A 20,569-nucleotide genomic window follows, 5' to 3' on the forward strand; every position below is an offset into this window, starting at 1 on the left:
CAAACACAAAAAGCCTATTTCTCTAAAATGTTATTCACAACTTTTTTTTTACATCCCTGTTAGTGAGCATTTCTCTTTTGCCAAGATAATCCATCCACCTGACAGAAAACAACTAGTGGTGGGTTCCAGATCTCTAAATAAAGGTTCAATAGAAAACATCTATAAGGTAGAATTGAGTAATATGTTAGTGTTTTGATTACATTTATTACCTATGCACGCCTTTTTTTCATGTTAAGAAGTACGTAGTCAACCTTAGACAGCTAATCTGAACTTCAAAAATATTTTTTCACAATTTACATTTGCCTGAGAACATTCTAAATGCACCAAAAATGTATCCTGAAGTGAGATTACGCGAAGCATCATCAGCCACAACTGCTCTAGCAATAGAGTTTACCATTGATATATCAATACTCGATTGGTCTGGTCTGTGTGTGATGACGGCATAGCATACATTGGAACCAAGCAAAGAATGAGGAGCTAGCCCTAACTAGATTAGTCTTCCAAAATTGTGGGAATTTCTACATTCAATCTCCAAAATACAGCTTAAAACTGATCTCAGAACAACGTTATCGAAGGAACATCAAGCGAAAGTCACGAGGTATACTTCTTTCCCACTTGGTCATGTTGGACAGAGACGTGCTAGCCTGTTAGCTAGCTAGCCTTTCTACTGTACCTGGTAGCTAGCAATGTTCTGTAAATCACAGCTGGCCTGGTACATTGTTTGCTGCCTTTATTTGGAATGTACCGTTTCAGTTTCAATTACTCTATATTTTGGACAAAAACGGACAAATGTAACTAAGGCTGGGAATGTCAATACAATCAAACTAGCAATGGCAATGATCACAAGTCAGTTATGACGTGGCTAATAGTCTAGCGCTTCTGTTTGTGTGTCAAGCTTAAAGCACGGAACCTAACATTAGCTAGCTGCTGGGAGGATGTCATGTCATTGGAGGAGTGGGCGAGTGACCGATTTTTAACCCCTCATATCGTTTTTTGGTGGCTACAACTAGATCCAGGTGTCATTTGGTTAGCTAGCAAGAAATGTGATTCGCTTTGCTAGTTAGCTATGCTGAACTTGAACGACTGTTATCCAGTTAGCATATCTCTTGCGGTCGTAAAAGTCACTCTGGCTATCTACTTGGATTTCAGAGCACTCTGGTGTGTGTGCGCCTGATGCAGAATAGTTGATGGATTTACCAACACGCAACACCAGCTGAATATATTGCTTAGAAATTTTCACATATGCATTATTCCACATCATTCCCAAACATTCTATTATTTTACATTTTAAATTTCACCTTTATTTAACCAGGTAGGCTAGTTGAGAACAAGTTCTCATTTACAACTGCGACCTGGCCAAGATAAAGCAAAGCAGTGCGACACAAACAACAACTCAGATTTACATATCTAATAAACAAACATACAGTCAATAACACAATAGAAAAAAGGAAGTCTATATACAATGTGTGCAAATGCCGTGAGGAGGTAAACCAATAAATAGGCCAAATTAGCGAAGTAATTACAAGTTAGCAGATTAACACTGGAGTGATAGATGAGCAGAGCATGATGTGCAAGTAGTGATACTGGTGTGCAAAAGAGCAGAAAAGTAAATAAAAACAATATGGGGATGAGGTAGGTAGATTGGGTGGGCTATTTACAGATGGACTATGTACAACTGTAGCGATCGGTTAGCAACTCAGATCGCTGATGTTTAAAGTTAGTGAGAGAAATGTAAGTCTCCAGCTAAAGCGATTTTTGCAATTCGTTCCAGTCACTGGCAGCAGAGAACTGGAAGGAAAGGCGCCCAAAGGAGGTGCTGGCTTTGGGGACGACCAGTGAGATATACCTGCTGGAGCGCGTGCTACGGGTGGGTGTTGTTATCGTGACCAGTGAGCTGAGGTAAGATGGAGCTTTACCTAGCATAGACTTATAGATGACCTGGAGCCAGTGGGTCTGGCTACGAATATGTAGCGAGGGCCAGCCGACTAGAGCATACAGGTCGCAGTGGTGGGTGGTATAAGGGGCTTTGGTAACAAAACAGATGGCACTGTGATGGACTGCATCCAGTTTGCTGAGTAGAGTATTGGAAGCTATTCTGTAGATGACATCGCCGAAGTCGGATCGGTAGTATAGTCAGTTTTACTAGGGTAAGTTTGGCGGCATGAGTGAAGGAGGCTTTGTTGCGAAATAGAAAGCCAATTCTAGATTTGATTTTGGATTGGAGATGTTTGATAGGAGAGTTTACAGTCTAGCCAGACACCTAGGTATTTGTAGGTGTCCACATATTCTAGGTCAGAACCGTCCAGAGTAGTGATGCTGGTCGGGCGGGCGGGTGCAGGCAGCGAACGGTTGAAAAGCATGCATTTGGTTTTACTAGCGTTTAAGAGCAGTTGGAGGCCACGGAAGGAGAGTTGTATGGCATTGAAGCTCGTTTGGAGGTTAGTTAACACAGTGTCCAAAGAAGGGCCAGATGTATACAGAATGGTGTCGTCTGTGTAGAGGTGGATCAGGGAGTCACCCGCAGCAAGTGCGACATCGTTGATATATACAGAGAAAAGAGTCGGCCTGAGAATTGAACCCTGTGGTACCCCCATAGAGACTGCCAGAGGTCCGGACAACAGGCCCTCCGATTTGACACACTGATCTGTCTGCGAAGTAGTTGGTGAACCAGGCTATGAAAATGATCATATCAAAGTGCTCGCTTGTCAGAATTGTAATTGAAAAAGTGTCATTCTTCCTGGGGGTGTACAGTCATGGCCAAAAGTTGAGAGAATGACACGCATATACATTTTCACAAAGTCTGCTGCCTCAGTTTGTATAATGGCAATTTGCATATACTCCAGAATGTTATGAAGAGTGATCAGATGAATTGCAATTAATTGCAAAGTCCCTCTTTGCCATCCAAATGAACTGAATCCCCCAAAAAACATTTCCACTGCATTTCAGCCCTGCCACAAAAGGACCAGCTAACATCACTTCAGTGATTCTCTCGTTAACACAGGTGTGAGTGTAGACGAGGACAAGGCTGGAGATCACTCTGTCATGCTGATTGAGTTCAAATAACAGACTGGAAGCTTCAAAAGGAGGGTGGTGCTTGGAATCATTGTTCTTCCTCTGTCTACCATGGTTTCCTGCAAGGAAACACATGCCGTCATCATTGCTTTGCACAAAAGGGCTTCACAGGCAAGGATATTGCTGCCAGTAAGATTGCGCCTAAATCAACCATTTATTGGATCATCAAGAACTTCAAGGAAAGCGGTTCAATTGTTGTGAAGAAGGCTTCAGGCCGCCCAAGAAAGTCCAGCAAGCGCCAGGACCGTCTCCTAAAGTTGATTCAGCTGCTGGATCGGGGCACCACCATTACAGAGCTTGCTCAGGAATGGCAGCAGGCAGGTGTGAATGCATCTGCACGCACAGTGAAGCGAAGACTTTTGGAGGATGGCCTGGTGTCAAGGGCAGCAAAGAAGCCACTTCTCTCCAGGAAAAACATCAGGGACAGACTGATATTCTGCAAAAGGTACAGGGATTGGACTGCTGAAGACTGGGGTAAAGTCATTTTCTCTGATGAATCCCCTTTCTGATTGTTTGGGGCATCCGGAAAAAAGCTTGTCCGGAGAAGACAAGGTGAGCGCTACCATCAGTCTTGTGTCATGCCAACAGTAAAGCATCCTGAGACCATTCATGTGTGGGGTTGCTTCTCAGCCAAGGGAGTGGGCTCACTCACATTTTTGCCTAAGAACTCAGCCATGAATAGAGAATGGTACCAACACATCCTCCGAGAGCAACTTCTCCCAACCATCCAGGAACAGTTTGGTGATGAACAATGCCTTTTTTCAGCATGATGGAGCACCTTGCCATAAGGCAAAAGTGATAACTAAGTGGCTCGGGGAACAAAACATCGATATTTTGGGTCCATGGCCAGGAAACTCCCCAGACCTTAATCCCTTTGAGAACTTGTGGTCAATCCTCAAGAGGCGGGTGGACAAACAAAAACCCACAAATTCTGACAAAGTTCAAGCATTGATTATGCAAGAATGGGCTGCCATCGGTTAGGATGTGGCCCAGAAGTTAATTGACAAAATGCCAGGGCGGATTGCAGAGGTCTTGAAAAAGAAGGGTCAACATTGCAAATATTGACTCTTTGCATCAACTTCATGTAATTGTCAATAAAAGCCTTTGACACTTATGAAATGCTTGTAATTATACTTCAGTATTCCATAGTAACATCTGACAAAAATATCTAAAGACACTGATGCAGCAGACTTTGTGAAAATTAATATTTGTGTCATTCTCAAAACTTTTGACCACGACTGTATATGAACAGATTTTAATAAGATTTAATGTTGATACAAAGCTGTTACTTGGCTCGCACCCGGGTCTCATCGGGCTCTAGTGGCTCTTTGTGGCCCGCCACTTCGGTTGTCAGCTAAACAGTGTTTCCTCTGTCACATTGGTGTGGCTAGCGTGTTTAGGAGCGCTGTTTGGCGGGTCGTGTTTCGGAGCATTCATGACTCGATCATAATTGGATTTAAACGAAATTGGGGAGAAAAAGGTGGGTAAAAAAAATTAGAAAATGAATACTTTTGCCAAAATTGATTCTCTGAACATTATCTCAAGTTCCCCCATTAGGCTGCGATGCGCTGCACTGCAAGTCACAGCAAGCACTGCCAACCTGCCTCACGTCAAAAGGCAGTGCATTGCCCACACACGAGTGCATTGTATCATATCAATACTAATGGCACTGACCAAATCTTCTACCGGACAGAAAGTTTAAATTTCCAAGATTCGGTTCCATCGAGTTATTGCTGTGGCCTACAGAAAAGGTAATGTTGGTTATCAAAAATTCACACGCGGGTATAAGTTACTACTAATCGGTTACCCAAGCGAGTATAAATGAGTCAACAGTTGAGTCATCTACTTTATGAAATTACAGCCTGATCCGCTCCCATCGATGAATTTAACTTAAATTGCTTTCATGTGTCTGAGCGAAACTGTACAGACACATGCCTAGGGTGACCACATTTAAAATACCCACATGCCTAGGGTGACCACATTTAAAATACCCACATGCCTAGGGTGACCACATTTAAAATACCCACATGCCTAGGGTGACCACATTTACAATACCCACATACAGGACAACAGGATGATTTTGCAGGTAAATTGTGGAACAGTGTAGCCTACATGAATAAAACCATTTGGCAGCATTTACATATGCATTTAGAGCTGATTGAATTACTGTTTTGTGAGCAAATTAGAACAGATGGTGTTAAACTATACAGCCTTCCTGTATTAACTTCAAGTACTAAGGTTATGATATGGACAAAGGAATCTAGCCTGAGAGCATATTTCTGTCCTGCCCTTTTGGAGCAGGACATGTAATGTCCATGGCATTTTCATTGCAAAAGTCCGGATCTTCTCAAATGTTTGCCGGGTTGTGTCCAGTCCTGGGGATGTTTTCACATCTCTGGGAGGAAGGACGTCAACATTGCACAGCAGCTGAAACCTGGTTCCATCTGAGTGAAAGCTCCTTGGCCACAACAACACCAGGCTCCAGACAATTAAAGCTGTAAAGGACGAAAGCAGACTATAAAATAGACAAGACATTCAAACCTTGCATACCAGAATTAACATTAATTAACCCCTAAGTCCAAGCAATACGTTTTTTTATTTAACCTTTATTTAACTAGGCAGGTCAGTTAGGAACAAATTCTTATTTACAATGACGGCCTACCAAAAGGCAAAAGACCTGCGAGGATGGGGGCTGGGATTAAAAATAAATAACATTTAAATATAGGACAAAACACATCACGACAAGAGAGACCTAAGACAACAACATAGCAAGGCAGCAACACATGACGACACAACATGGTAGCAACACAACATGGTAGCAGCACAAAACATGGTACAAACATTATTGGGCACAGACAACAGCACAAAGGGCAAGAAGGTAGAGACAACAATCCATCACGCAAAGCAGCCACAACTGTTAGTAAGAGTGTCCATGATTTGAGTCTTTGAATGAAGACATTGAGATAAAACTGTCCAGTTTGAGTGTTTGTTGCAGTTCGTTCTAGTTGCAAGGCACAGCAAACTGAAAACAAGAGCGACCCATGAATGTGTGTGCTTTGGGGACCTTTAACAGAATGTGACTGGCAGAACGGGTGTTGTATGTGGAGGATGAGGGTAGATATCTCAGATAGGGGGGAGGGAGGCCTAAGAGGGCAGTACAAATACAAAATAGCTGAAGTGTTTCTTGTTCACCCTCGATCATCTCCTTGTACTGATGGTGGAGAGCGGGTTTATGCTGAAAGACAAATTACAGAAAAAGGTGTTGAAACATCAATGAATTAATCTCTTATAGATTGTTATTTCCTGTTGACCTCTACAGCTGTACTAAAACGTCCGGTACACACTTAACCTGCTTCCAGTCCAACAATGGCAGTGCAGACACAAGATTACTAGCTAGATTTAGCAAACATTTAGCTTCATAATTACCAGCTGGCTAGATGTAAGTGGTCATCTAGCTAGTTGAACATGCAAGGAAAAATGACCTTGAAATCTATTGTCCAATAGCTAGCTAGCTATTTAGCGATCATTTCATTGTGGCTCGCTAACTAACCAACTTAGCATGTGTCCATAATCACTTAAAATGGGGTTTGATTAGCTTGCTAATCGATTAGCATTCGCACCACAGTGGCTATTTTCAGTAGTTATCTAGTTGAAAATGACAAACATGAAAAAGAGGATCGTCATGCAGGGCTTAGCACATCAGCTATAGCACATCAGCTATCAACCTTAACAGCAGAATGCGGCTGGCCAGCTCAGCTAGCTAGTTGGCTATAACTTTACCTGTATGCAACTGTCTATCTAACTAGCTATATAGCGAACTATGGATAATGATAATTCACGGCAGACTGAAACACTTTCAGAATAATCCTTCCCACTCGGCTTCAACCAGTCCAGACTGCTTTAGCCACAAAAGACAGAGCTGTGTCGATACCAGCAGCTGTATTCAGGACAACACTGGTATTGAAAGCTGTAGCTACACGTTGCATGTTGTCCATGATGAAAATATGAGGAAATCCAATGGACCTTTCAAATATCTGCTGCAGCAGAGAGCAGGAGGTGCCATTTGACAGAGAAGCTTTCCACCCTGTTAAGCGCCATCAACAGCTCGATTAACACGTCTGGTTGTGCTCTAGACTTCCCTTCTCTCAGTGTGACCAGGGCAGCGGCAGTCTGAACACAAAGTAACCCTTTTAGACCCCACTTCATCCACCCACCCCAATGCCCACACTAGTGCCAACAACACAGCAGAGAAGACTGAAACTGTATCAGACATCTGCCTCCCCTGGTGTATCTGAAACCGGGGAACATGTATCCCAAACCCTGCTCTCCCACTGCCTGGGTTCCTCTGTGAAGATCTGCAAGTAGCGACCCCATGCCCGCCGTAATTGAAATGGCTCCCTTCCACAGATCTCCCTATATGATGTCATCTTAGTTCCTAGGTATTAATCAAACTAAGGCAAAACACAATAGACGTAAACCACCATTTCATCTTGACATGCATAGCCTTTTCATGTCATTTTATGACTATACCCAACATGAATATTTAATTTAAACATGCCTGAATATTCCTAAACCAATTTAACACTCAAAGTAAAAAGAAACAACATTTTAGGGTGAAATGACAGATGCAATCGCTAATGTGTTCTAATCTTTCATTTTATTTTCATTACAGGTCATCTAACTGAACTATATCTGTCTTGACATTGACTTCATTGCTGTTGTTGCCAGGTGAGCAGGACAATATGAGTGGAGAGAGGGAAACGTTGATGGAGGAAATGGAACAGAGTTTATACACTTTAACCAATGACAGTTTACGCTGCCTGTGTGAACGCAGTGGAATAGATGGCAAGGATGGCTCTGATGTTCAAGGAAAGAATCACCATCACTCATTGTGCCGTAAAATCCTGGAGGAACTTGAGAAAAGTGCAGATTCAATGGAATCGGAGGAGCAGGGAATGTCTTGGTTACTCCGACTGAAAGAGGACATCAGAAAGATACAGGAGGATTGTATCGGTGCACCTTTGAATCCCAGCCAATCCATTGATGATGATGCTGTAGACTGTGATGAAGAAGGGAACCAGAAGGACATGAATTGGTTACCTAGCAAAAGGCTGGAGGGGGAACCCATGAGTCCCAGCCAATCATTTGATGACGACGCTGCAGACTGTGATGAAGAATGGGATGAGGAGGACAGGGATTTGTTGCGTAGCAAAGGCCTGGAGGCAGAACCAGCACCAGAGAGAGACACACCAGAGCAGAGGGAGAAGAGCGTGAGTGGGTCCCCCTCTCTGTCCTCTCCTGGTAATGCCTTACTGCTGGGTCTGAAGAGGGTGTCTGTGCGGCTGGTCGACTGCAGGAAAACACCAGGGTTGAGAGGAACTGCTGGAGGAGATGAGGAGGAGGAAGGAGATGTGATTCATCAAAGTAAGTGCAGCAGGATACCTTTTGTTTTGGTTCTATGTACCATTGTGAAGTGTTGTTGTCTAACATTACAGTGCAGTCCAGGGGCCTCTGATATCAACGTTTTGTAAGTTGCATCAATACCTTTTTTCATTGTAGAATCGTTAAACATAGAGCACAGCGACATGCAATGCACCCCTCTGCCCTCTCGCATCACTCCATTACCTCTCTCTGCCTCTACCCCATCTCTCTGTCTATCCTCCCACTCTCACATCACTCCATTACCTCTCTCTGCCTCTGCCCCATCTCTGTCTATCCTCCCACTCTCACACCACTCCATTACTTCTCTCTGCCTCTACCCCATCTCTCTGTCTATCCTCGCTCTCTCACGTCGCTCCATTACCTAGCCTTAACAGGAAGCCAGTGTAGAGGCTATCACTGGAGTAATATGATAGTTATTTTTTGGGTCCTAGTCAAGATTCTAGCAGCCGTGGTGTCGCAGACATTCTATTGGAAGAGATACTGCAGATTTAAAAAAATATATTTAGTATAAGATTTGCAAAAATGAAGCAATCAACCATCACTAAGAATAGTTAAGAGTTGAAAGCTCAATGAACAAAGTTGCCTCTCTCCTCTTAAAGAAAGTACATCCTTTTATCTTTGTGACAGTTAGCAGATGTGCAGAATCAGGCCCTGGGAACAGAGTTGTAAAAAGTAATTTAGCTTGTCTGTGTAGATCAAGATAGCTGATATCGCCACCATTCTCTGTTCCTCCCTGCACTTCCCACATAGCTAAATTCCTGCCGATCGTAAACACAGGAGGTTGCATAATGCGGTTGCACCCAAGCAGCTCATTAAACCTCTTATGGCTAGGGGGCAGTATTTTCACGGCTGGATAAAAAACGTACCCGATTTAATCTGATTATTAGTCCTGCCCAGAAACTAGAATATGCATATAATTATTAGCTTTGGAGAGAAAACACTCCACAGTTTCTGAAACTGTTTGAATGGTGTCTGTGAGTATAACAGAACTCCTATGGCAGGCAAAAACCTGAGATGCTTCTGTTCAGGAAGTACCCTGTCTGAACATTTCTTGCCCTTCTTTATTATCTCTATCGTTTACAAAGGATCTCTGCTCTTACGTGACACTTCGCACGTCAACAATGGAGTCTCAGAGCCCGGGAAAAGCAGGAATGACGTAATTCAAAGCCCTGGCTGAAGCACACGAGAGCAAAAGCTGAGTGGTCACTCAACGGACTAAGCCTTAGGCGCGTGACCCGCCCCGCCCCCGGCTTTCGGTTTTTTCCTCAGTTTACAGACAGGCAGATTCCCGGTCGGAATATTATCGCTTCTCTACGAGATAAATTGCATAAAAATTGGTTTTAAACAGCGGTTGACATGCTTCGAAGTACGGTAATGGAAGATTTAGAAATTTTTTGTCATATTTTGCGTCATGCTCGTGGCCGAGATTTAGCGTTGGGATAGTGTCTAGAACTCACGAACAAAACGTCTTGATGGAACATAACGATGGATTATTTGGGACCAAACCTACATTTGTTATTGAAGTAGAAGTCCTGGCAGTGTATTCTGACGAAGAACAAGCAAGGTAAGAACATTTTTCTTATAGGAAATGTGATTTTGGTGAAAGGCTAAACTTGCAGGGTGTCTAAATAGCTAGCCCTGTAATGCCGGGCTATGTACTTAGATTATTGCAAAATGTGCTTCATCCGAAAAGCTATTTTAAAATCGGACATATCGAGTGCATAGAGGAGTTCTGTATCTATAATTCTTAAAATAATTGTTATGCTTTTTGTGAACGTTTATCGTGAGTAATTTAGTAAAATCACCGGAAGTGTTCGGTGGGAATGCTAGTTCTGAACGTCACATGCTAATGTAAAAAGCTGGTTTTTGATATAAATATGAACTTGATTGAACAGACATGCATGTATTGTATAACATAATGTCCTAGGTGTGTCATCTGATGAAGATCATAAAAGGTTAGTGCTGCATTTAGCTATGGTTTGGGTTTATGTGACATGATATGCTAGCTTGAAAAATGGGTGTCTGATTATTTCTGGCTGGGTACTCTGCTGACATAATCTAATGTTTTGCTTTCGTTGTAAAGCCTTTTTGAAATCGGACAGTGTGGTTAGATAAAGGAGAGTCTTGTCTTTAAATAGCTGTAAAATAGTCATATGTTTGAAAAATGGAAGTTTTCGATTTTAGAGGAGTTTGAATTTCGCGCCCCGCCCATCATTGGATATTGGAGCAATCGTTCCGCTAGCGGAACGTGTAGATGTAAGAGGTTTAAGCTGTACGCTCAGATTAATGACGAAGTCACACAAGACTAGCCTGTATCAGTAAAAATATTAACATATAACAATGTACAAATCTCTAAGTAAAACAGCATAGTATGTCTAATTAAACAGTATAGTATATAATGAATATTACATTTCCACCACAGTGATTAGCAGCACTAACTGAAGTGCATTTAGTGCTTATCTGGGTGGCAATGTTACAAAGATGGGGGGAAAAAAGCTGCCCTTGAAATATTTTTTATGTGTTCGTCAAAAGAAATGTCAGGGTCTAGAATAACGCTGAGGTCCTGCCGTTTTATTTGAGACGACTGTACAACCATCAAGATTAATTGTCATATCAAACAGCAGATCTCTTTGTTTCTTGGGACCTAGAACTAGCATCTTCGTTTTGTCACAGTTTAAAAGTAAAACATTTGCCACCATCCGCTTCCAGGGTAAGCAATTTTCATGCTTCAACATGTTTCATTGAAATTTATAGCTATGTGTTGTCCGCATAGCAGTGAAAGTTGCCATTGTGTTTCCCAATGACATCACCAAGAGGTAGAATAAATAATGGTCCTAAAACAAAACCTTGAGTAACACCCCGAAACTTACAATTGATTTGTCAATTGGACAAACCATCCACAGAGACAAAATGATATCTTTCTGACAACCAAGCAAGAACTTGTCCATGTTAGACCAATTAGGGTTTCCAATCTCTCCAAAATATTCTGGTGATCGGTGTCAAAAGCGGCAATAAGGTCTAGGAGCACGAGGACAGATGCAGAGCCTTGTACAGGGTCCCTATTTTTCACTCTTTTCTCCTATCACAGCCATTAAAGTCTTCAATTCCCGAGCAGTTTCCTTCCTCTCCGGCAACAGTGTTAGGAAAGACGCCTGTATATTTGTAGTGACTGGGTGTATTGATGCACCATCCAAAGTGTATTTAATAACTTCACCAGGCTCCAAGGGTTATTTAAGTCTGTTTTATGTTTAAAAAAATAATTATACTCCTGAACTTATTTAGGCTTGCCATAACAAATGGGTTGAATACTTATTGACTGAAGACATTTCACCTTTTCTTGTTTTTATTAATTTGTAAAAATCTCTAAAAAGATAATTCCACTTTGATATTATGGCGTATATGTGTGTAAATTCAGGCTGTAACACAACATGTGGGAAAAAATCAAGGGGTGGGAATACTTTTGGAAGGGACTAATACCTCAATATGATGTCACTTTCTTCTGTTGGACAAACTGTATTCACTGTTTGTTTGTCTCTTCCACACAGGAGAGAGACGTGGCAACCGTGGATCTTCTGGGGAGCCTCAACAACAACCTCATGCTGACAACACAGACTGGAGTCTCCCCACATCAAAACACCTCAATAAACAACTGCAGAGACATACAGGGAAGAAACCACACCACTGCTGCTCTGAGTGTGGGAAGACTTTCGGCTGTCCAGCGACTCTCAAAGTGCACAGAAGAATCCATACAAGAGAGAAACCTTACCGCTGCTCACAGTGTGGGGAGACTTTCAGTCAAAAAATTACTCTTAAGATTCACCAGCAGATGCACACTGGGAAGAAACCTCACCACTGCTCTGACTGCGGAATGAGTTTCAGTGTTTTATCAAGCTTGAAAATCCATCAAAGCACCCACACTGAAAATAAACTATTCCAATGCTCCAAGTGTGGGAAAGGTTTTGCAAACAACCACTATCGAAAAATACATGAGAAAACAGTACATGAGCCTCCCGCAGAAAGGTCTTACCACTGCTCTGACTGCGGGAAGAGCTACAGTTTTTTATCAACCTTCAAAAACCATCAAAGAAAACACACAGGAGAGAAACCATTCCAATGCTCCAAGTGCGAGAAAAGTTTTGCTCAGAAATCCACTCTAAAAGCCCATGAGCAAACACACATGCCTGCTGCAGAAAGGCCTTACCAATGCCTATTCTGTGAGAAGAAGTTTTGTATTTCGGCATCCTTTAATTTCCATATGAGAATGCATACTGAAGAAAAACCATTCCAATGTTCCGTCTGTGGAATGCGGTTCATTCACGCCAGTTTACTGAAAGCACACAAACATAAACACAAGCCCTCTGCTGAAAGGCCCTTCCACTGCTCTAAATGTGGGGCGTGTTTCACTACAAAAGGTAATCTTAAATTTCACCAGCTGACCCACGACCGGGGAGAGAGAACTTACCGCTGTTCTGAGTGTGGGCATTGTTTCTCTCATCCGATATATCTGAAGAAACACCAGAAAAGGCACAGTAAAGAGAAGTCCATTGTCTGCGACCTGTGCGGGAAGACCTTCAACCATCCAAGCAACTTCAGAACGCACATGAAGATACACCAAGGAGTGAAACCATACCACTGCTCCGACTGTGGCAGGAGCTTTGTATTCCGCCAAGGTTTAACAACACACCAGCGTGTGCACACCGGAGAGCTGCCTTATGTCTGTGATCAATGTGGAAAGAGGTTTTCTCAGTACAATTCTTTGGTGATTCACCAGCGAACACACACTGGGGAGAAACCTTACCCATGCTTTGTCTGTGGGAAGAGCTTCAGTCGGTCACAAAACCTGGCTGCACACAAGAGAACTCATACTGGAGAGAAGCCTCACGCCTGTGATCAGTGTGGGAAGAGGTTTTCCCGAACTGACGCACTGGCTGTACACAAGCGCACTCACACTGGAGAGAAGCCTTACAGCTGTGATATATGCAAGGAGAGGTTCACCTATTTAGTAGCCATGTTGAAACATAAGAAAGGACATGGACATCCTGCAGGTGATGTACTCTGTGCAGAATGGCCTCAGGATGATTCTAGCTCTGTTTATTAATAGAGAGAACTTTGTGTTGTAACTTGCAGAAGACCTCATCAATTTGTCGTTTTACTTACAATCTAACCCCCAGAGAGAGAGAGACACAAACACTCTCACACGCAGACAAACCCAGAGGGCAGCAGGTAGCCTTGCAATTAAGAGCGTTTGGCCGGTAACCGAAAGATCGCTGGTTCGAATCCCCAAAGGTTAGAAGAAAAATGTGCTGTTCTGGCCTTGAGCAAGCCAGTTAGCCCCCGACAACTCCTCCCCGGGCACATATGAAGTGGATTAAGGCAGCCCGCCGCACCTCTTTGATTCAGAGGGTTCAGATGCGGAAGGTTGAAGGCATTTAGTTGTGCAACTGGCTAGTTATCCCTCATTTCCTTTCCACCCAGAGGAATTGGGAGCACAGAGTGGTTTTTGAGAGTGGTTACTACGGTTTTTGAGAGTAGTTACTATGTTTCCTCCGCATTGGACTGAATCACAAAACAAGGATTTGTGGCTTTTAAATTGTCTGAAATCACAGTGTTGTGTTTTATGCATACACACCTGACAGGTATAGGATCAGGTTCTCCTCCCCAAATCCTACTTTTAAGCATTAGTGGCAAAAATGCTACAAGATCAGCATCTAGGGGCAACTTCACCCAACACTTTCCCCTTCCCTGGGGGCTGTTCCAGATGGCAGATTCATTGAGTTACTCTACTAAATATTCTGAAGTATCATTTTTTTGGACAAATATAGACTTGAAATTGGCATGGTGTCATTAACTTGAAACCAGCAACACATGTTCATGTTTAGCTTTCAAAATAAACCCCTGATTTAAGAGATCAAATGGTTTAAGGATCTGGTCTCTGGAACACCCCGCTGCTCCCAGTCACAGTAAAGCAGGAGTCAATTCCACCATGCCAATTTCAAGTCCTTATATTCCTTCACCAGTATGGTTAAGTTATTTCAGAATATTTAGGACTAAATATGTTTCCATGGTAACTTAAATCTTCATGCAGATTTCATGTGAACATTTGAGATAAATTCCTTTATTGCAAGACATAAATCTTTATCAATGAAACTAACCAGGATAAAATGTGAAGTTTAAAGGTGTAATTAAATGAAAATACATGTCTTATCTGAAATCTGTTTTATAGGTCACAAGTGGAATTATGTTATAGGTAACCTGTGTAGCCTCGGTCTATGGCATGTTAAAGCCCTAGGCTCCAGTCCTCTTAATTCTATATGGTTGTATAAATATGTTGTTATATACATTGTTTATGTATGCAGAGAACAGTAGTAGTAGTACATATACAGGTATAATTGAGGAAACACCAACATGAGGCTTTGCGGCAACCAGAACATCTTCACTGCTCCTTGGCATAGATTCTACAAATGTCTGGAACTCTATTGGAGGGATGTGACACCGTTCTGTCACGAGAAATTCCATCATTTGGGTTTTGTTGATGGTGGTGGAAACCGCTTTCTCAGGCGCCACTACAGAATCTCTCATAAGTGTTAAATTCGGTTGTGATCTGATGACTAACACACACACTTTAACCCCCCCCCCCCCCCCCGGTGCTCCTTGGAGACCCCTCTATCAAAGTCACGGAGATCTCTTGTAGCCAAAATAATGTTCATTTTTATATGATAATTAACTAAAAAAAAACACACCTGTGGAAGCACCTGCTTTCTATTTACCTTGCCTCATTTAGTGTTTCCTTTATTTTGGCAGTTACCTGTATATATCAGAGAACACGCACACATGTATGCATTGCACCACACATGCATGTACACGCAACTACACACATAAACATGCATGTATGCACACACACACACGTACATGCAGACTCAATTAAAGAATGAAAGCACATGGCAAAAGACGGCTCATAATTACTGATAACAATTCTGTGATGTACAAGCTTTTATTTGTTTTTTACATTGCTTAAACATACTTAGAATTACATTGTGTACATTGTGACTGAAATCATTTCAAATACTTTATCTGGGCTTGATTGAGTTTGACTGGTGTGAACTCCGGACTGACATTGTGTATATGTATACATTTCAGTAGGCTTACATTAAATAAGATGAGGACTGTAAGTGATTTATGGATGTGTAAGTACCTAGTGACCCCCTTCCCCCAAATCATTACAAAATTCACGTGTGTTTTCAATGGTGTCTATGGCAACCTTATGTCTTCTCTCTTGTGTACTTAAAAATGGGTTGATTGAGCAAATCATTTCCCCACAGACAGAGCAGAGGTCAGGCTTATAATTTACATTTAAGTCATTTAGCAGACGCTCTTATCCAAAGTGACTTACAGTAGTGAGTACATAAATGTTTCACAATATTTCATACAGGTCCCAGGTGGGAATCGAGAGACTCTTCTCTGCCTTGTCAGCTTCATGATGTTGTTGAGGCTCCCCAGAGGATCCACAATAGTCACGTCTCTCTCCTGTATGAACGGGAACATCAGACAAACAGTAAATACAGGTCATATCTGCATACAGTTGATATCAATGTTAACATTTGAGGTGTAAACCAATATTACTGTAGCTATGAGAGGCAGCATCCACCACATTGCACATCACTCGTACTAGAATGAGAATGAGAACTGGCGTGCTCAACTCAAAACTATACAGTAACAAAAAGTCTTCGGCTGCTGGGTTTAAAAGGCATATATATACTGGAAAGGCTGTTCTTTATGTTTTCATGTCTGACGAAGGCTGTCGCAGAAACACAGCCGTTTCCTCTGACCGCTGCTGCTTAAAAAGACCTTCAACCATAAAGGATATTTCTGTGAGTACAGATTTTTTTTATTTTTCACTTGTACTGCTGTGGAAAAGACACAATTTATAACCATTTAAAAAAAGTAACAAAGTAACAATTTCTACGAGCCATCAGATTATGATAACACACAATTACAATCAACAAAGACGTAGTTTTAAGAAAGTTAGTTCACCCTAATAACAAAATGACACACTGGTTTCCTTACACTGTAATAAGTCTGTGGACAAGATAACACTAAAACTCTTCTTTAACACTGTCAATGCTTATTTACAAGTCTTCTCCAACACATACATTGCTTATCATATCCTGCACCATGTTACATAATCTACTGCAAGCCTAAGACCTTCCTGTTTATCAGTTTCACAGTAGTCACAAGTTGTCTGCTGTCTGTTAACAGTTACTCTTTTCCTTGAATGTCTTGCTTACATTGCTAAATCATTAAGCTTAAACTTTTCCTACACACACACATTAGTACATTCATCTTATAATCACTCGGTTATACATTTTCAGGGTGAAATCATTTAGTCAAACCTTTAATCATATAATTTCCATTACAATCCACCCTATTGGCTAAATATTTCACATACACTATAACACATCTATTTTTATTGGATTCAGAAATGTCACAAAATCAAACTAGATCAAAGAAAACAAATACATGTACTTTCATTACATTCTTATCAATGACTGTTCTAGGCCTATATCCAGTCCTAACTCTTCGGATTATGATTTTCGCTATGATCTTCATGTAAAGAAACAGTCTTCCTAAACATTAAAAGATGGTCTCATCTAACATGGGCTCCTCGTAATTGAATGAATCCTCCACCAGACTCGGCGGCATGTATTTATCGTCCCACTGGTCTGAACTTGGGATCGGTCCGTACCTCACCATGTGCTCCGTCATCGATCTCTCCAGAGCCCTGGAAATGAGACCTCTCGCACAAGGGATCAAATAACACCAACACACTCATACAGGTGAAAGAAGCCCACAACACAGTGATTATAACACTGAGTTCTCTGCTAACTCGTTAGCCAATGTGGTTAAACCTGCCAGGGCCTTGGTCACTGATCCATCTGGAGCTGTGTTATTTGGGATGAAAGTACAGCACATTGATCCGAATATCACACACACCACCTCAGCCAGTAACCTATACAATGCTATTCTATTCTGCCAAGCCATCAAACTAGTTGCCTCTGTCTGTTCCACTAATCCTTTTATCGCATCTCTGGTATAGTTGCTGATCCAATCCACATTCTTATTGAGGGTTGACCACCAGAAGATGCTTGATTCCAATCCAGCCCATATCTGATTCCTAGCTTTAAACTCATCAGGCACCCCCCCTTGGAACCCCAATGCTATCAATGTAAACTCTATTGTCAAAGGACCCTGACGGAGCACTCCTCCCCTCTCTTTTACCTGGCACTAGGTCTTTGTGTTGTATAAGGGTGAAGGGCATGGCTCACTGTACCAATGCACAAATACCAGGCAGGTTTGGCCACAGCTTCATACCTCCACACAACCACCAGACATCCGCTCTCTGCCTTTTTATCTTACTGAAGTCCTCGGAACTCAACCACCCAGTCAGGTCCTCATTGTCTCGTCAGTTGTAACATTCTCTGTCCTAATGCATGTTCTTACTTCTCCTACATCCCGTCCGTGTATATTGTGTCAAGCCATACAATAATAGTCTTCTCCTGCGACTGTGAAAGGGGGAAGTCTGGATCTAATGGGCACATAGGATACAGATAATGCAGATCAGTGCAACTGTTATTGTCTGGCTTCCCTGCCTTCATGAACAGCTTTACCATTCAGGCCATTCTCCTTGGTAAATTAATTCCATCGAGTGGAAAGGGGATGGTTGTCAACTGAGGTTTGGCTGTTGCTCAGGCATAACATTCTTCTTTAGCTACTGATCTAGCTGTATACTGAATCCATTCCAGCCATAGGTTGGAATCCCCAAACCAAGTCTCCACCTCAATCACTTCCTTAAGATTGTTTGTCTGAACTATCCTCACCGGTCCTTGGCTCTGGATGACTACACGGGTAATGTCCGTTTTATCAGGGGTACAACTGGTATCCTGTCCTAACCTCTACTACTCTGAATGGTACCGCAGTGACGACACTGGTCTGGTCAAGGTCAACATGCCATAACCCTAAATCCTCTTTCTTTACGCTTTTAATGGTAATTCATACCTTTAAGCAATACTTCCCTTGCTCTGGATTGCAGTCAAAAACCCTGACCTTTACTATGCTCCATCTGTTTCTATATTGGGTGTGTGGATTGACATAGCCCTCTCTTTCTGTGTGAGCTATGACCTGATTCCATGAGTTACATGGGGTTTTACACATATCTTCCCCATGAAGTCCGAGTCCTAGACTGCCAGGAGGTTAGGGACCCCATTTGGTCTACATAGAACTCTATTGAGACATCCTTCCCTAACTCTACTCTCACTTCCTTTTTATCCAGATCGAGTGACCTTTTGTACTTAGGTAATACAAAATCCTCCTCTTCTACACTATGGGTCAAGTTACCCCTTTCTGACTTCTCGAGTGGCTCATGGTGTATTAGGAATATGGCTCCCACAATCAGACAGCTCAGACTGACCAGTACCCCTGTAAAGCCCCACCCCCTCCCGGAGAACATATCACTGGCTAGAGGCCAACCCATACTTTCACTTCTATGAACGCACACAGTGAGGATCGGGCGGGTTAGAGAGGTAACCCCCGAACCTTATTGGTATTCGGTTCTTCTCCTAACTCTGTGATTGTTCGACAGTGTCAGTGTGTCTTACCCTCTTACAATGTGTGATATGTACCCAGGTAGCTCTTTCAGCTATTCTCACCGCGAAGGCTGTCACCAGAAGTACTTGGTATGGCCCCTCCCACCGTGGCTGCTTCCAGTCTTTTCTCCTCAGGGACTGGATCCACACCCAGTCTCCTGGTTGGATTGAGTGAATTACCTTCTCCTGTAATTCACCTGTTGGACACAAAACCTCGGACATACGGGTTTGGTTAACTTCTCTAGGGTAGGGGGCAGTATTTTCACGGCCAGATGAAAAACGTACCCAAATTAAACGGCCTACTACTCGGGCCCAGGAACTAGAATATTCATATTATAGATTTGGATAGATTTGGTAGATTTGGATAGAAAACACTCAGAAGTTTCTAAAACTGTTTGAATGGTGTCTGTGAGTGTAACAGAACTCATATGGCAGGCAAAAACCTGAGAAAAATCTAACCAGAAAGTGGGAAGTCTGGTGCTTGTAGTCCTTTCAAGTCATTGCCTATCGAACACACAGTGACTTAGGGTTCATTTTGCACTTCCTAAGGCTTCCACTAGATGTCAAGAGCCTTTAGAAAGTTGTTTGATGCGTCTATGATGAACAGAGAGCGAACAGAGGAAGTTGGAAGTTGTTGACTCAGGAAAGCAAATGAGTTCATTGGCGCGCATTCACGTGAGAGTTAGCTGTGTTCCAAAACGTTTTTCAAGACACTAGAATCGTCCAGTTGGAATATTATTGAAGTTCTAAGTTAAAAAGGCCCTAAAGATTGATGCTATACAACGTTTGACACCCTTCCCTCCCTCTCTCTCTCTAGACTGACACCCCTCCCTCTTTCTCTCTCACTAGACTGACACCCCTCCCTCTCTCTCTCGACTGACACCCCTCCCTCTTTAGACTGACACCCTTCCCTCTCCCTAGACTGACACCCCTCTCTCCCTAGACTGACACCCTCCCTCTGTCTCTCTCTAGACCGACACCCCTCCCTCTCTCTCGACCGAAACCCACCCCTCCCTCTCTCGAACAAAACCCACCCCTCCCCCTCTCTCTCTCTCTCTCTCTCTAGACCGACACCCACCCCTCCCTCTCTCTCTAGACCGACACTCCTCCCTCTCTCTAGACTGACACCCCTCCCTCTCTCCCTATCAAGACTGACACCCCTCCCTCCCTCTCTCTCTCTAGACTGACACCCCTCCCTCCCTCCCTCTCTCTCTCTAGACTGACACCCCTCCCTCCCTCCCTATCAAGACTGACACCCCTCCCTCCCTCTCTCTCTCTAGACTGACACCCCTCCCTCCCTCCCTCTCTCTCTCTAGACTGACACCCCTCCCTCCCTCCCTCTCTCTCTCTAGACTGACACCCCTCCCTCCCTCCCTCTCAAGACTGACACCCCTCCCTCCCTCTCTCTCTCTAGA

The 20,569-nt window shown here is 42.8% G+C and overlaps 1 protein-coding gene across 5 annotated transcripts; it reads left to right on the forward strand.

Moving 5' to 3' along the window:
* The first annotated feature begins 424 nt into the window (after positions 1–424).
* Positions 425–14,725, forward strand: LOC115147698 (oocyte zinc finger protein XlCOF6). 5 transcript variants are annotated; one of them, XM_029689994.1, is made up of 3 exons: positions 425–598; positions 7,745–8,496; positions 12,060–14,725. In XM_029689994.1, exons 2-3 carry the CDS (start codon positions 7,815–7,817, stop codon positions 13,610–13,612), a joined length of 2,235 nt encoding a protein of 744 aa, XP_029545854.1. In that variant the 5' UTR covers positions 425–598; positions 7,745–7,814; the 3' UTR covers positions 13,613–14,725. The 5 variants fall into 5 exon arrangements, with proteins under 5 accessions (XP_029545854.1, XP_029545858.1, XP_029545857.1 ...); XM_029689998.1 differs by having other exon boundaries at positions 7,801–8,496; XM_029689997.1 differs by lacking the exon at positions 425–598 and adding an exon at positions 634–676.
* Positions 14,726–20,569: the final 5,844 nt, after the last annotated feature.

The sequence above is a fragment of the Salmo trutta genome, chromosome 14, assembly GCF_901001165.1.
Source record: "Salmo trutta chromosome 14, fSalTru1.1, whole genome shotgun sequence".
Taxonomy (NCBI): Eukaryota; Metazoa; Chordata; class Actinopteri; order Salmoniformes; family Salmonidae; genus Salmo; species Salmo trutta.

Coding starts and splice junctions, on each gene's coding strand:
- LOC115147698 (XM_029689994.1), top strand. CDS start 7,815: ATGAGTGGAGAGAGGGAAACGTTGATGGAGGAAATGGAACAGAGTTTA. Junction 8,497..12,059: donor AGGAGATGTGATTCATCAAA/GTAAGTGCAGCA, acceptor TCTTCCACACAG/GAGAGAGACGTGGCAACCGT.